Consider the following 16,707-nt stretch of genomic DNA (forward strand, 5'->3'; position numbering starts at 1 on the left):
GCGCCTCTCCTCAGGAGACCGGTCTCTTCCCCGTGCATGCACACTGGTGTCCTCGTGGGTCCAGGAAGGGTGCGTTGAGGGACTCCCGCGCCACCAAGACGTGAGCTGCCGGACCCGCGATCCGGATGGGAACCGCACCCGTATACACGGCCGACGGGCCAGGATGCCGGGCCGTCCATCCCCTACCAGCGCCGCGGCCAACGAGAGAGACGCGGCCGCTAGGAGAAGCCGCCGCCCCTCGCGCCCCGGACCAAGGAGGGGAGCGCGTGCGGCCGCCGGACTCCGCCCCTTGCCTGGACCCTTCCTTGATGAACACTGCCCGACCTACACAAATCCCGCAGCACGACGAGGACACCAGATTCCCTGTTATTTTGGACACTTTCCCCTTTTGGCCACTTTTATTCCCTGTGTTTTATGATTTCTGTTAATAAAAGCCTCTCCGAGGCCTGACGCCACGCCCACTGTGTCTGTCTTGTGCTCCTCCCGTGACACTGGTGGAGAATGCGGGCAGGCGGAGCCTAGACAGCGCAGTTGGGAAACGTCTGGTGACGTCACTCCCTCTCGCTTGCAAACGTTCGTGAGAACCCAGACTGGGACGGAGGAAAACTGGGGACAGCCTCCCAGCCACACAAGGGGTAAGTGACTTTTCCATTGTCATTTTACCCTGTGGTTGGTTGAGGCTGTCACTAAAACCCGGTTTCTCTGTCCCTGTTCTGGTGCGCTGCGAGAGGGAGGACCGCCCGGAGAGGAAGCCCCGCCCACTCCGACCGTTTGGAGCCTGGTTGAGGATGGTAGCACTCCCGTGTGGGCGGCGCCCTGATGACGGGGATGTCGCTTGGGAGGGGGAATGTGACGAGTCAGCTGCCTCCTCCCTGATTATCACCGGCACCCCGTCCTAAATCGCCGCCCTTCACCAGGCTCCCGACTGGAGTGGGTGTGTGAGAGGAGGGGCGCTGGACGAGTCAGGGCTGGCGGCGTGTGATGGGGCACACCTGAAGGAAGTGGAGCCTCATTACCGCCGCTGTTTAAAAGCCCAACGCGCCTCTCCTCAGGAGACCGGTCTCTTCCCCGTGCATGCACACTGGTGTCCTCGTGGGTCCAGGAAGGGTGCGTTGAGGGACTCCCGCGCCACCAAGACGTGAGCTGCCGGACCCGCGATCCGGATGGGAACCGCACCCGTATACACGGCCGACGGGCCAGGATGCCGGGCCGTCCATCCCCTACCAGCGCCGCGGCCAACGAGAGAGACGCGGCCGCTAGGAGAAGCCGCCGCCCCTCGCGCCCCGGACCAAGGAGGGGAGCGCGTGCGGCCGCCGGACTCCGCCCCTTGCCTGGACCCTTCCTTGATGAACACTGCCCGACCTACACAAATCCCGCAGCACGACGAGGACACCAGATTCCCTGTTATTTTGGACACTTTCCCCTTTTGGCCACTTTTATTCCCTGTGTTTTATGATTTCTGTTAATAAAAGCCTCTCCGAGGCCTGACGCCACGCCCACTGTGTCTGTCTTGTGCTCCTCCCGTGACAATATATATATATATATATATATATATATATATATATATATATTAGCATTATATTTGAATACTAGTGCAGCACAGGATAACAAAATGTAGCCTACACTGGGACACATGAATGCATGAATGCTGATAAAAGAATTGCTGACAAAAGGAAGATTGTAATGTGCTTCATCTCATCTCTTACTGTCTTACTATGCTTATAGCAATGTAAAAGGGAGTTTTTTTTTTCCTTCCTTGTTTTCCCTTTTTTCTAGTTTCTTTTTGTGGATTTTCAGATCAGGCAGACAAATGCAATCTCTGCAGAAATGAGTGTTAAAGAGAAAGATGGATTTCCCGCTGATACGCACATATGACATATCATTATCCAACATCATCCAGAAGCATGGAGGAGGGGTGGATTATAAATGAAAAGAAAGTTGATGAAATCTAGAAGGAGATGAAGAACATTTGCCTGGTCTTTCTAACATGGGTCACATTTACTCATTTACAGTGCTATGCTTTTTTAATGGTTTGAGGTAAATGAAAACTTACACGAACACAAATCTGTTTTTTACTCAGCTCACTTGCACACAGAAGGTGTGTAATTAATAGGGGGAAAAAATTACATTTCATATTAACGTTCACATTTCAGACTTACAATTGGCTCTATTTATTTCAATTACTGTACCATGTGTACTGACAAATTAAACCCATCTTCATTTTTAAAGCAAACTGAAAGGGGGCAAAGGGTTTTTGTTAGGAAGTTGTGGTATCCACATATCAGAATATAATGAGGGTTTACGAACAGAACAGCAGTTGAATTATGAAATATCAGGAAGTAGTTTTTCTCATCACCTGCAGAACTTAACACGTCTCATCTAGACAGCAAACACACTGACAAATGTATTACATTTTACATAATTAAACTAGCACACTCTGTAATCTTCAGGCTAAAGGTTGTTTAAATTTCATGAAAACACAAACATCTCGTTAAACTTGATGTTGTTTAACCTTTGCCCACACACACACACACACACACACACACTTGGTGTTGCAGTACGGCTGTGTATCTTAAGATTCTCCATTAGCCTGAATGTGACCTGTGCGTTAGTTAATTAACACTGCTCTACCTCCGCACACTGACTTTGGGTCAGTTTAAATCACTGTTCTGACTCACTGCCAATCTGAATCCTCAGGCCGGAAGCAGATTCCCTGTATACCAGATTCACATATAGACAGGTTTATCTGATGCCCGCACAGAGGTAACGAACAGCCTTAACTTAAGATGTGAAGCTGTGATGTTGATTTCTAAATTATTGATGCAGTGTTTACACTTTTTATGTTTGCAGGTTTGCTTGAAATTGCTTAAATTATGCAATAAGCTTAGTCATTTAACTCTGTAGACTGTATATAGTCGGGTGTAATGTTATACAAAAATGACAGTTTGGTATGTTCATTGATTTTGAAGTTACGTTTCAGTATGTTTTTGGGGCAGACTATTAAAATAAATTGGATTAATATAATAATCAACACTCAAATAAATGCATGCAAACATGTAAATTGCACATAAGGCAGCTTTTACATTTACTTTTACATCTAATTATAATATAAAGTTAGAGAGTGGCCAGGGGTGGATGTAGCCACTTTTCACCTAAGACACCCCTTTTAGCCATCCTTCTCACAATCACTTCACAATCACAGTTTCTGTCTCTTTTTCTTTACAACTACCACGAACAGAAGATTTTTGAAGCACACATTCCAACTTTGCCTCAGTGCCAGGCGTGAGACATAGAAGTTTGGAAATGGCACAGGTGCCGAGGTAGCTTCAGTAGATAATCAGAGAATGACAAACAAGATCACAGTTAACATAGTTAATACAACATGATTAAATATGGAGGAACTGAAATCACCATCAAATTTTTGCATGCATGCGTTTGTGACATATGTGCATTGTTGGGGAGTAACTAGTTACATGTAATGGCGTAATGCAATTTAATTACAAAATCAGTTACAGTTACTAAGAAAAAAATATGTAATTAAATAAAAGTTACTTATGAAAATGTTAACGATTACAAAGGGGATTACATTTGAATATTTACATACAGCCTTGTAAAAATGTAATTAATTTATTTCCCAAATTGCACTGACTACTCTGACACATAAAACCTATAATTTCTGCGACACAGAAAACACAGACTGGCTCGTATAATCCAGTTATAAAAACGGAATTTAGCCTAGGAATATGCCACATTTTGGACTAATAAATCAAAAGTAGGTCAGTACACTTGAATCAAAATGCAATATGTACTAGTGTCTGTGAATATTAAGCCGCAACAAGACAATATATAAATCCTGCACGTTCTGTGTCTCTGTGGGAATCAGGCACATACTGGCCATCGAGAACCGGGACTTTTCACGGTAGCCTGGCAGCCGACTTGGCCCGCTATTTTAGTCATATTGTATAGTTGCCCGCTGAATGCACTTAAGCGATTGTTTCTGAATTCGCTATTCGATAATTAAATCTCTAATAAATCATGAATCGGTTAGTCATGACTGACAATGCTTTGGCTCGCACGCTCTACACACCTCCGCCAAACGGTTAGGATCAGAGTAATCAATGAGAGGGAGAGAATAGTGGACTGTGGAAGCTCTAAGTGGAGCAGAGAAACAAAACTACTGTAAAGGGTTTTAAATGCAGGTCAGTTGTATTATTATTATTAGTAGTAGTAGTAGTAGTTGTCTATTGTAGTTTTGTCTTTGTTACTTAATTAAGCAGCAGCAGCCCATTGCTCACCATCACTCAATATTCTGTATAAAGAACATCATTATTATCTATTGTAATGTTACAGTAGTAATTAAGCAGAAAATTAAACATATTTTATAATAGGTTTAAGGAGACCTAGGGCAGACAACAACACAACCCTTACAAAAATTAACGATGATTTTACTATGAATCCAGAGACATGGTAAACACATATCAACCATGGTTTTTGCTACACTAACCATAGTTTAACCATGGAATTTGTTACAAATGGTAATCCATTTGCCAAAAAAAAAAAAACATGGTTATGGTACTTGGTTACAAAACATGGTTACTGTAATGAAAGCATGGTTTTTATAAGGGAAAACAGGTCTCATGGTCAGTATTAGGATTTTTATATAAGGATATTGTGGTGAGGTACTCATTTTGACATGTAGGCCATTTAGAAATGATAGTTTTGTTAAATCTTGAGTATTAAAGTCATGAGAGAGATAGATGTCAGGGCAAAATAAAGAGACTGAAAACCAAAATGGAAGTGAAGGTGCAGTTCAGGAGGGAACTTTTAATTATTTTGCATGCATACCTGTCAACATTTGGATACCAAAGTTGGGGTTGAGGTTTGCGGGGACGGGACTCAACAGATGGGGGTTGGGTTTGGGGTGATGCCGACGCCACATGACTGTCACGTGTGGCATCAAAGTACCACAAGAGTGTTTCAAGAGCAGCTGGCTGACTCAGCCGCTGCAGTTTCTCCAGAGCAACTGCAGCAGGGGGGCAGGGTTTCATATTTTATTGAAGCAGCCCTGGGTGCCACCATTGGCTAGCGGACCCCCACCTGCTGTTAGCATTCCATTGACTCCCATTAATTTTGGCATCACTTTGATAGCGAATAACTTTACATCTGAGGCGTTTAAAGACTCCATTTATCCATTGATTATTTCTAAAGAAACAGGAAAATGTATAAAAGGCTCCATTACCTTGTATCTTACGTTATGGTCCCGTGGAAGCAGTTTTTGTAAAAAATAGGATAACGTTGTATCCAATGGGATCGCTGTGTCCATTTCTTTTACTGTCTATGGACGGCATTTCTTTTACTCACGTGTGTTTCGGATTAGATGAACATTTTCAGTTCCAATAATGGCAACAAATCTGTGTTTTTAGAATGGTAAATTTCTTTTTTTTTTTTTTTTTTTTTTTTTATGTAGTCGCACAGTTGTGTCATGTTTATCATACAACACCGATAAAAGTGTGTATACCCCACTGTATTAGTGTTTAAATAGTATGATTATGTTGAACTTTATTCTTGAAAATATGGCACTGTATTGAGCAGTATGTAAAAAATGTTTCTGTTTCTCATGAAAACGTTTCTAAAACTCTGTGTATTTTACAAATATTACATTTAATTTACCTAATCTGTAATAAAGTATGCAAACACCGCGTGAATGTCACTAATGGGAGCAGAAAGTGTCCGGTTTGATGGCTGCGTTTCAACTCTGCCCCCGACCGCAAGTGGCTGCTGCCGATCGCAGTCTATAGCCGTGCATCAATTTGAACGCATCCATTTTTAGTGAGGCTTGCTTTAGATTCCCCTGTCTACCTACCTATTTCAACTGTGCAACAGAGCTTTAGGTTGCCAGGTTGAGGTCACGCTTGGGTTCAAAATGTTATGATGTATTGTGTGTGTAGAATGTGTTTCATACAAGATCTGGCATCTGGACAACCTTGGAATAATGTATTGATGTGATTATTCATATAACGAGGTAGGGCCATACAAATAACGGGAGTTTCCCGGGAGAAATAACAAAACGGGAGGGTGGTGGGAGATGGGTGTGAAATACGGGAGACTCCCGGGAAAAATGGGAGTGTTGACAGGTATGTTTGCATGTCCCCAATCTAAGGATTTAAACCTTTTTTATGTCAGGTCCCTATGAAAAATAGGGTTATCAATGTTTCTGAATTTGTATGAGTGTGAGATTTCCTGGCCTGATTGTTTTTCCCAGTCTACTCCTCATGGAAATTAATTGCACATACATACAGTTTCATTTACTACAGATAGGACTACAGAAACTTGCGTGTTTTCAGCCTCTGCCACCTCAATATATGAATACATGAACACATAACCATAATATCTAGAACTGCCCTGAGTCACTTCATGAGCATTTTATTTTATTTTATTTTGAGGAAACTATCATCAAATCATATACATAGAGACACCAATGTTTCAAATAGACACCCATGTTTCAGGAGTTTAGTACACAGGATATGACCCATGCTTATTAGATAACAGTGTTTGAGTTGATGTATATGCTTTTATTTATTATAATTTTTGTATTAACAATTTTTCCCGAACCATTGTTAGATGCAGTGTTTCCTGTAGTTATGCTAATCTATATTGAAATTCAGATCAATCTCAAAGTAAAAGGCAGTACTAAAGTCTGATTTTCTGATGGATGTGCTCAAATTTTATCATCTTAATTCATGAACTTGTGAAGAACTTGATGAAGAACTTGTGAAAGTCTGGAAGATTTGGGCACTACTGTAAGGTTAACTTGTAATCTGTAACCTATTATATTTCCAAAGTCACCTTCCCAACACTGCATATGCATTACATTTGAGAACTTGTCTCTCAGATGTATGGACTAAAATATACTGCCATGTGAAATCACAATATAAGACACAAATTGATATGTAAATTTTGATCTTTAATTTAAATGCAGAGTTAATTAAGAAATTAAGTCAAGTCACCTTTATTTATAAAAATAAAGTGCTTTTGTATAGCGCTTTAAACAAAAAAGATTGCGTCAAAGCAACTGAACAACATTAATTAGGAAAATAGTGTGTGAATAATGCAAATTGAGAGTTAAAGGGTTAGTTCACCCAAAAATTATGTCATTAATGACTCACCCTCATGTCTTTCCAAACCCTTAAGACCTCCATTCATCTTCAGAACACATTTTAAGATATTTTAGATTTAGTCCGAGAGCTTTCTGTCCCTCCATTGAAAGTGTACAGTATACTGTTTCATGTCTTGAAAGGTAATAAAAACATCTTCAAAGTAGTCCACGTGACATCAGAGAGTCCATTAGAATTTGTTGAAGCATCGAAAATGCATTGTGGTCAAAAAATAGCAAAAACTACAACTTTATTCAGCATTGTCTTCTCTTCCGGGTCTGTTGTGAGCGCGTTCAAGTGTAATGATATTCGTTTCGCGAATGAATCATTTGATGTAACCGGATCTTCTTGAACCAGTTCACCAAATCTAATCGAATCGCTTGAAATGGTTTGTGTCTCCAATAAGCATTAATCCACAAATGACTTAAGCTGTTAACTTTTTTAATGTGGCTGACATTCTCTCTGAGTTAAAACAAACCAATATCACGGAGGAATTAATTTACCCAAACAGTACACTGACTGAACTGCTGTGAAGAGAGAACTGAAGATGAACACCGAGCCAAGCCAGATAACGGACGAAAGATTGACTCATTCTCGAGTAAAGAACCGTTTCTGATGCACACGTCCGATTCGAGAGCCGAGGAGCTGATGATACTGTGGTGGATCTTTTGGTGATTGATTCTGAACTGATTCTGTGCTAATGTTATGAGCACGCGTAAACCGAAGGCTTGAATCAAGGGCAGTCATCCCCAATGACGTCATTATGTCAAGCGCAAAAGAACCATTGAACCATTTTCTTCAACCGGTTTATTGAATCGAACTGTCCGGAAGAACCGGTTCGCGGAACAGAACCGAACTTCCCATCACTACTGGTGATCCGAAAACCAATGCAACCAGATCTTGCCTCGTGAACAAGTCAATTTTTTGTTCGTTATCTGACTCGGCTCTGTGTTCATCTTCAGTTCTCTCTTCACAGCATATCAGTCAGTGTACTGTTTGAGTAAATGAATTAAAAAAGTTAACAGCTTAAGTCATTTGTGGATTCTAGTTATTATTAAATTGCCCGAGTTTTGAGAACGCAGCGGATGTGGAGGATTATAATGTAACAAGAGCTCATTCAAATACTGAGGTGCTAAACCATTCAGGGCTTTATAAATATTAAGCAAGATGTTAAAATCTATACAATGTTCTATAGGGAGCCAGTGCAGTGTTGACAGGACCGGGCTAATATGGTCATTCTTCCAGATCTAGTAAGAAATCTAGCTGCTGCATTTTGGACTGACTGGAGTTTTTTTACTAAGCTGGTTCCTAACTGATGACGAAGAATTGACAGAGCAGCCATCAAGTCTTAGACAGGCTTCTAGGTTATCACATGCAGAGATTTTGGGTCCTATAATTAACACCTCTGTTTTTTTAAGAATTTAGCAGTAATAAATTACTCATCATCCAGTTTTTTATATCAACTATGCATTCCATTAGTTTTTCAAATTGTTGTGTTTTTCATTAATATTTTTTATTTTAGTAAAACATGAGTCACTGTATAATTTTGCTCCCATTATTTATGCCTAACTAAAACAAGAAACAAATTAATAAAAACTGGTCATGATTTAGCTAAATCATTGAAACTGAAAAGAATGGACAGATTAATAAAACTTCCTCACGTTTAAATTCAACTTCTCTCATTATAATCAACAAAGTGCACACAATGTAAAAAGAGTTTCATTAATTGAGAACTTTTAATTGAGAAGGGAGACGCATTTATAACAACAATATAAAAAAAGTAAAACAATTGCAACTGCATTTAAATGTGGCGCGATGCACAATGGGCAACATTAATTCTTATTTGTCTACATATTTTAGCTTTATTAAAATTTTTGTTTGGTTTTATTTTGTATAATTGCATGTAAAAAATTATTAACTTTGTAATGCATATGCAAAATGTAAAACTGCAATCTTATTTGAAGTCTATAGCATTTTATAATTATTTGTACAATAATATTTAACTTAACCTTCTTTGTATCATTATTATTTAATGCAAAAAATATTTATTAAAACAAGTTTATGAGAGTTGTGCATCTGTTTAATCTTGATCAAGAACAACTAGTGATCAATGAATTGGACATTGGCCATTAGATCACTTTAAAACATCACATTTCCTTCAATTTGCATGTTATAACAACATCTGTCTCAGTTGTAGACTTGTGAAGATTTATTTTTAGCACGAATCTCATACTGTAACCTAAAAGAAATGTGCTCTATTACTATTTATATTCAAGTGTTTGTGTGGAAAATGATCAATGCCCATGCAATGCCCTCACCCTCGAGATCACTTAAATTTTTTCCTGATAATGAAATAACTTACAATTGGGGTGCTTCACATACACAAGAAATATATCCACTGAAAGCTTGAAATGCTTTTCACGTATATATATATATAGAGAGAGAGAGAGAGAGAGAGAGAGAGAGAGACATAGGTATAGGTATAGATCACTGATGTGGCCAATATTCCCAATGATGCCCTCTGAACTCCTCTTCTGTCTTTGGTTATGTCCTGCAGGTCAACTGGCAGCAGGCACCTGTGAGATTGTCACTCTAGACAGAGACAGCAGTCAGCCACGCAGGACAATTGCCAGACAGACGGCCCGCTGCGCATGTAAGAAAGGACAGATTGCTGGGACAACGAGAGCCAGGCCAGCCTGCGTTGATGGTAAGAGCAAATTTGGGGAAACTGTCAATCAAAAGTAATTTTCTTTTTCTTTTTTTTACTTTTTCACCCTAACCCAACACGTACACACTACAAACTCGTCACATATTGATTCTTAACCAGCACCCATTGGTGAACAGGGGTATCCTTTTAGTGTCACTATTCGATGTGCAGGCCATGGTTTTCAGTTGTTTATCTTAATTAAATGGTTTGCATGCATTTGTAAAAAATAGAAATCATTTTATTTTAAGTTATACTTTCATTGGAGCACCTAACCCCACCCCTACCCTAAACCTACCCACTTCTAAACAACATGAAACAAGCAGTAGGCAAATAAAAGTACAGTCACAGGTATTTATTGCAAACACGGATTACAAACAAGCCATGTTGCACCCCAAGTCTTCTGAAGTCATATGGTATCTTTATGCAAAAAAAAGTTAAAAACATAAAGCTGTAATCGTTGAAAATTACCCCGCTCCATTAACGTATTCACATCTCATTCAAAAAGCATGTGATGAGCCAACGATATTTCACAACTATGAGATTTCTTCTGGTGGAATTTTTTGAATATGGGCACAGAGACTGTCCACAGGATTGCATCTGTTCCTCTCAAAAATCAATAGTTTGCCTCAGAAGAATTGGAATATTAATATGTTTTGAATAAATAATGACCTTATCTGTTTCTGAGGATTTCTTCTGAAGTCTTTATAATGGAGGTTATTCTCCCTTTATGAGACCTGACACCTGACATTTTTTCCTGGGGTCTGAGGGTCTAAGGATGTCCTCATAGGAATACTATACATGTGGCTTGTTAAGGTGACATGCAATCACTTTACAAAGTAACCAGAAATATGCTTTTTGAGACTTAAAACATAATAGTTTTAAAACATAAAATGTATATTATTTATTGTGTGAATTTATTTTGTTAATTTGGGCAAGTTGGTAACCACCTAGAAGATCTAAGTCAAGTCATGTCAGTTTTAATGCTGTAGTGCTTTTCAATATATATATATTGTTTTGAAATATTCGTACAGAGTATAGTACATTACATCTTCAGTGTTGTTCCTGAAAAGCACAAAAGCGGGACACAGTCAACCAGAGGGGATAAAAAAGGAGAGAGAAAAGTGAGAGGTAGAAAAGAAAAATTAATTTTCAATCAGTTTAATCGGCTGTTCTCAAGGTCTCAGCACAATTGTCATATCTGATGAGGCATGCTGTGTCCTTCAGTCTGTGGAGGTCAGTTCATCCACAGGATAATCCACAGAACAGGTTGGAAATTGAAGAACATTTTCTAAGGTTTATTCATATAGAATGTGAGTGGCATGGATAAGCCCAATCCTATTTACACTGGGTGATGTCTACTAAATATACTAATATACTAAATTTCAGCTTAAAAGAAAAACAATTGGTCCTCAGAAGAATGAAAAACAATATATATATATATATATATATATATATATATATATATATATATATATATATATATATAATGATGGGAGCACTATAAGGGTGAAAATCAATGGAACAATTATGTATATCATTACATGTATCTCATATTATGTGTCTCATTTACTTGATTGTTTTGGGATATCCTATTTAAAAACATGTGAATATGTTGCTTACAAAGCTACTTTATTGTGTTCTATGTTTTGTGCTGTATTGTGAGCAGTCCCCCAAAAAAAAAAAAAAAAAAAAAAAAAAAAATTACGTAAATGTCAAACTTTTGAAATAAATTTTTTGGTTATCCACTTAGAGGACATGGTTGACATGTTAATATGGACACCGTTAACAGTAATTTCATGCCTTCTGGTTCATCTTCTTATGGAACAATGTGTCAGTCTAGAAATATTGACTTGTATTAATATAGAGAGTAAAGAAAAAAAAAAGATATTTCAACATTTATTTCTCATTCAAATATGCTGAATATTTGTTGGATAATTTGTGCAGATAAAAGCTCTGGCAAGAGAGGTGTGATTCTGGCAAGGATAGTTGTTGACATGGTTTGTAGCAATGTAATTTGTAGTAAAGTCATTTGTTTCTGAAATCCCAATAACACCAATGAAAGCTAATGCTACATTATACTTGATTCCCATATAGTGGCTTTCACTACATGCATTCAGACAGCAGATAACAGAATTATTTAGAGACATCAGATAAAGGTGAACAGAAATGCATTCTGGGATTGATGTAGAAAATGTCGCATGCTGCAAGTAACACAAAGCTTGCTGATTTATGAAACCAACAGTGCAATGCACAAAACACAACCGATTTGCCGATTAGTAACCGATTAGTAAATCTGGCCCTTAATGTCTTAAATTTATTTATTTATTTATTTTAGGTAATGCATTTGCTGACATGATATAGTCTTACATTTGATAACATGATTTGATAATAGGATCTGTTTTTTCATAATACAATAAGTAATGTTAATTTATACAAATTGTAAAAAAAAAAAAAAAAAAAAAAAAAACATGAAACAAACATAAATCTAAATTAATTTATACAAAAGTATTGTTTTCACGAACAGCATGATACTGATGCAGACTCATCAGGGGCTTTATTGAAACACAACATGTGAGGTGAAAACAGAACGGTGAGTACTGAACAATGGTGAGATGGCGACACAGAGAATACAGCGGTGATACTCAAGTGAACTTGATAAGGCAATGGGAGCAAAGAGACTAGGACAGGGGTTCCCAAACCTTTTCATTCTAGGACCCACCTAGACAAGTATAATCAATCTCAAGACCTACCATAAAATGTTTAAATAGAAGTATGGGGAAAAACACATCTTCATTTAGTAATAAGTAAAGAACAGTTTTTATTTTCCTATTAATTTAATTTATTTTCATATGAATAAAATATATAATTGATTGCAATACCAAAAGGCTTGAAAGAAATAGAGAAAGTTCAGATGTCAAAACAGCAGCCTAATGGTTATGTTAAGGTTATGAGAGGAATATCTGAGTACTACTGATTAACAACAACATGTACAAATCTCAAGAAATGAAATATTGTTTTTAATAACTACTTAAGAGTAAGCAAGTGAAATGTATTAGTGTGAAGGGTGTGCCTGCTTCTTTGAACACAATACATAGAATCTAGGAATTATTTTAGACAGACAGACACGCATGTCTTGTCATGGTTGTAGCCGTGATCTGTATTTTGTTTTCATTGCAGCCAGAGCAGAAAATCCACTCTCACATAGGTAAGTGGTAGAAATGGGTACCAAAACGTTGAGTGCAGCAGCTCCTAATGTGGGGTATTCCTTGGCTAAAAACACCCAAAACTGTCCGAGACTCTTTTACTCTCTGAAAAGCAGTTGAAGGCTCCTGTCTGAAGCCACATCTATCAGCTCCTCCTCTGCTCTTTCTGTTAGGACACGGTGCTCTCTTGCCTCGCTACAAAAAGGATCCCGTATCCAGTCCCATTCTGTCATATATACAGATGATTGATTTGATAGAAAAAAGTCAACTGATAAGACTGATAAAAAGTGTTTAACATGTATATAATAATAATAATAATAATAATAATAATAATAATAATAAAACAACCAAAAAATATTTATCTTACCTCTAATATCAGTAAAATACTTGTGGAATTTCTGAATGAGTGCGTCGAGGTGAGAATGTATAGTGTCTTGGTTGCAGTCACTGTCATTGGTGCGCACTCCGCAAAGTGATGGAAACATGTCCTACACTCCTTTTTACACTCGGTATCTCCATAATTTCAGCTTGCTGGTGAAAGCTCCATATAGGTCAGGATGGATGATGATGGACCTTGCATGCTTTCATTCAGTACGTTTATATGAGTGAATATGTCCGGCTGGTAGTCAAGATTCGCGCACCATTCTTCATCTGACATATGTACAGCAAGAGGAGAATTAACATTTGCTAAAAACTGCGAACAGTTAACACCTTACCCCATTATAGCCACCTGACCTTGGCGTGAAGCAGGAGGTACTGATGTCCTGAGCCCATTTCAGTGCATAGCAATGTAAAAAGTGTCCTGGTCTTGATAGCATTTACTATTTTGATGGCAGTCTGCAACACATCGTTTAACTCCGGGTGCAGTTTCTTACTGGCAAGGACTTCTCAATGTAAAAAACAGTGGGTAAAAGTAGCTAATGGGGCCATCTCCCTTAGTCGAGCAACAAGACCACTTTTCTTGCCTGTCATTGCAGCCGCACCATCCATGCAGAGGCCCACACAGTTTTCCCACTGGAAGCCCTCCGACGTTATGAATCCATTTAAGCAGTAAAAACATATCTGCCCCTGTCGTTCGTTCTTTCAGTTCTTAACAAAATAAGAACTCCTCAATGATGTCAGTGGAGTCAACGTACCTGGCATATGCCAGTAACTGTGCACATTTTGCAACATCTGTGCTTTCGTCCAGTTGTAGAGCAATTGCAACAATACTCCGAATTTTGTCACTTGTCTGTTCCCTTAAATCAGAGGACATTTCCTCAATACGCCGTTGTACTGTGTTATCAGAAAGTGGAACTTTAGCGATCTTTCCTGCAGCTTCTTTACCCAGCATTTCCTCAACAATGTCTATGCAGGCTGGCAGCAGAAGCTCCTGTCCTATGGTGTGTGGCCTTTTGGATTTTGCGATTCTCTATGCAGCTAAAAATGAGGCTCACATTGTTTTTTCAGATTTTTTTTTTGCTGACAAAGATACTCTTCTTTTTTTAGAAGAAAATAAGATCGCCCCTTTTTGACATATGCAGAATGTTTTGTTGTGAGGTGCCGTTTAAGTTTTGAGGGTTTCATGCTAGCACTGGCCAACCTTTCTAATCATAAAAGACATTGAGGGACTCCTCACCTTCTGGACTTCCGCAGGCAATAAAAACAAGATCAAGGTAGGACTGGTCATATTTTCTGCGTGGCTCCTTTTTAGATGTTGTTGTCTCTGGTGACTTCTCACAGGTCTGTGATGACTTTAGTTTAAAAAACTTTAATTTTTTTTTACATATGCTAAATTATTCAGACGATTTATTCAGTGAGTCATTCAATGAATGCTATGTTGATTCAGATGTTTGACTCATATGTGTGTGTGTGTGTGTGTATGTGTGTTTAATGATTCCTTAAAAGAATTGTCACTTAAGAGTAGTTTGGTCATTAATTGGACTGGCTTTGTTTCACTCATCGTAACATATTTAGCTGCAGCTAAGTGCCTTTGTGCGACCCACCTTTTTTTCAATGTCGTGGCCCACAGTTTGAAAACCACTGGACTAGGATGACTGGAGACCTATAATACTGGATGACTAAAGGACTGACCCCAAAGGAGACAAAGAAAGTTGGTAAGGCTTGAGGAGTGACAAATCAAATGTGGGTGCAATACAGTTATGTGCTAGGAGGTGTAAATGATAAATGATTGGGTTGATTTGTCTCTGGACTGATGTAGTGGGGACTCTTGCAGTAAGTTAAAGATGACCCTGGTACAGAGGCAGACCATCTTTCCTGGATGGTAAGTAGAGGTTGTGAGAAGAAATGCCTCCAGACTCCGGAGATGGACTAGGGATTGTGGTCTGAGACAACATTTTCCAGAACACCATCATTGCAGAAGAAATGATGGCATTCCAAGGGTCTCCAGTTTGGTGATGAAATCCACTCCTAGGTATAAGCAGAGATGGTGTGGCACTGAGAGTGGAAGTTGAAGTAAGACTGGAAGCTTGCCAAATGGGAGAAGATGTACAGTCTTTGACAAGTCACAGTTAGTGCTATACCATCCTTTATGAAGTGCTGGACATTCTGAGATATATTTGGCCACCAGTAATGACTTTGAAAAAGCAAGATGGTTTGCTGTTGGCCAGGGTCACACAAGCCCAGGGAAGAGTCTGTGAGGAGTGTATGAAGTACTGATGGAAGATAAATCAACCCCTGTTGAATCAGTTGTCCAGCTTGATGTACAGTAGCTCCTGGTTGCCAATGTATTAGTTGTGCTTTGCTTTGCCAGGACCATTTTCCTGGAGAAGAAGGCACATCGGATACCCGCATAGCCCACATAGGGGATACCCTTGTTGTTGAAATAGTACAGCTCCAACCCTATTGGTGGATGCATCAACCTCAACCATTAAGGAAAATTCTACAAAAGTGTATTGAAGTTTGCAAATCTCAAAAACTTCTGGAGCTCTTGTGATGAATTGTGGCCAGAACTGCTTGAAACTTTCCCCGATCCATCTTGTTGAATTCAAGTTCATTTGTATAGCACTTTTTACGATACAAATCATTGCAAAGCAACTTTACATAAAATTAAGATTCTACAATATTTAGTAGTAGCTTATCAGTGGTGACTGTCAGTTTATGTGCATATGGCAGAAATGTAAAAATGAATTAAAGACGTAATCATACAGACCATGGACACTATTAAGAGCAATAAGTATATGATGGAATCAGACTTATAGGGAAAAAAAAATTGTTAGTTCTGTATCTTGTTTCAGTGTTTGCATCATCTGAGTACTTCTGAAGGGTTGGCATCATCTCTTCTCAGGTGTTCTGGATCCAGACCGCAGCTTGTGTAAATCTTGGATACAACAGCTGCTGTTTCAACTAAGTAAAATAAATTAGTTTAACCCAGGCTAAAGAAAAATAATGCACATTTGAACAGATATTACTGCAGTCTAAAATTACAAGATGCATTATCTAAATGTTTGGCCAAATAAATGTGTTTTTAACCTAGATTTAGACAGAGAGAGTGTGTCTGAACCCCAAACATGATCAGGAAGGCTATTCCAGAGTTTGGGAACCAAATGCGAAAAAGCTCTATCTCCTTTAGTGGACTTTGCTATCCTAGGTACTACCAAAAGCCCAGCATTTTGTGACCTTAGGGAACTAAAACTAGCTAAAC

The 16,707-nt window shown here is 38.8% G+C and overlaps 1 protein-coding gene across 2 annotated transcripts in view; it reads left to right on the top strand.

The window, feature by feature from the left end:
- The window catches only part of tafa5a (TAFA chemokine like family member 5a), a 162,847-nt gene that overhangs the window by 69,164 nt on the left and 76,976 nt on the right, over positions 1-16,707 (top strand). For both annotated transcript variants that reach the window (XM_052555290.1, XM_052555291.1), the window contains exon 2: positions 9,712-9,861. In XM_052555290.1, the coding sequence (XP_052411250.1) occupies positions 9,712-9,861 (150 nt within the window). The remainder of the gene's footprint in view (positions 1-9,711; positions 9,862-16,707) is intronic.

Source organism: Carassius gibelio, chromosome B4 (assembly GCF_023724105.1).
Source record: "Carassius gibelio isolate Cgi1373 ecotype wild population from Czech Republic chromosome B4, carGib1.2-hapl.c, whole genome shotgun sequence".
In the NCBI taxonomy this organism is placed as follows: domain Eukaryota; kingdom Metazoa; phylum Chordata; class Actinopteri; order Cypriniformes; family Cyprinidae; genus Carassius; species Carassius gibelio.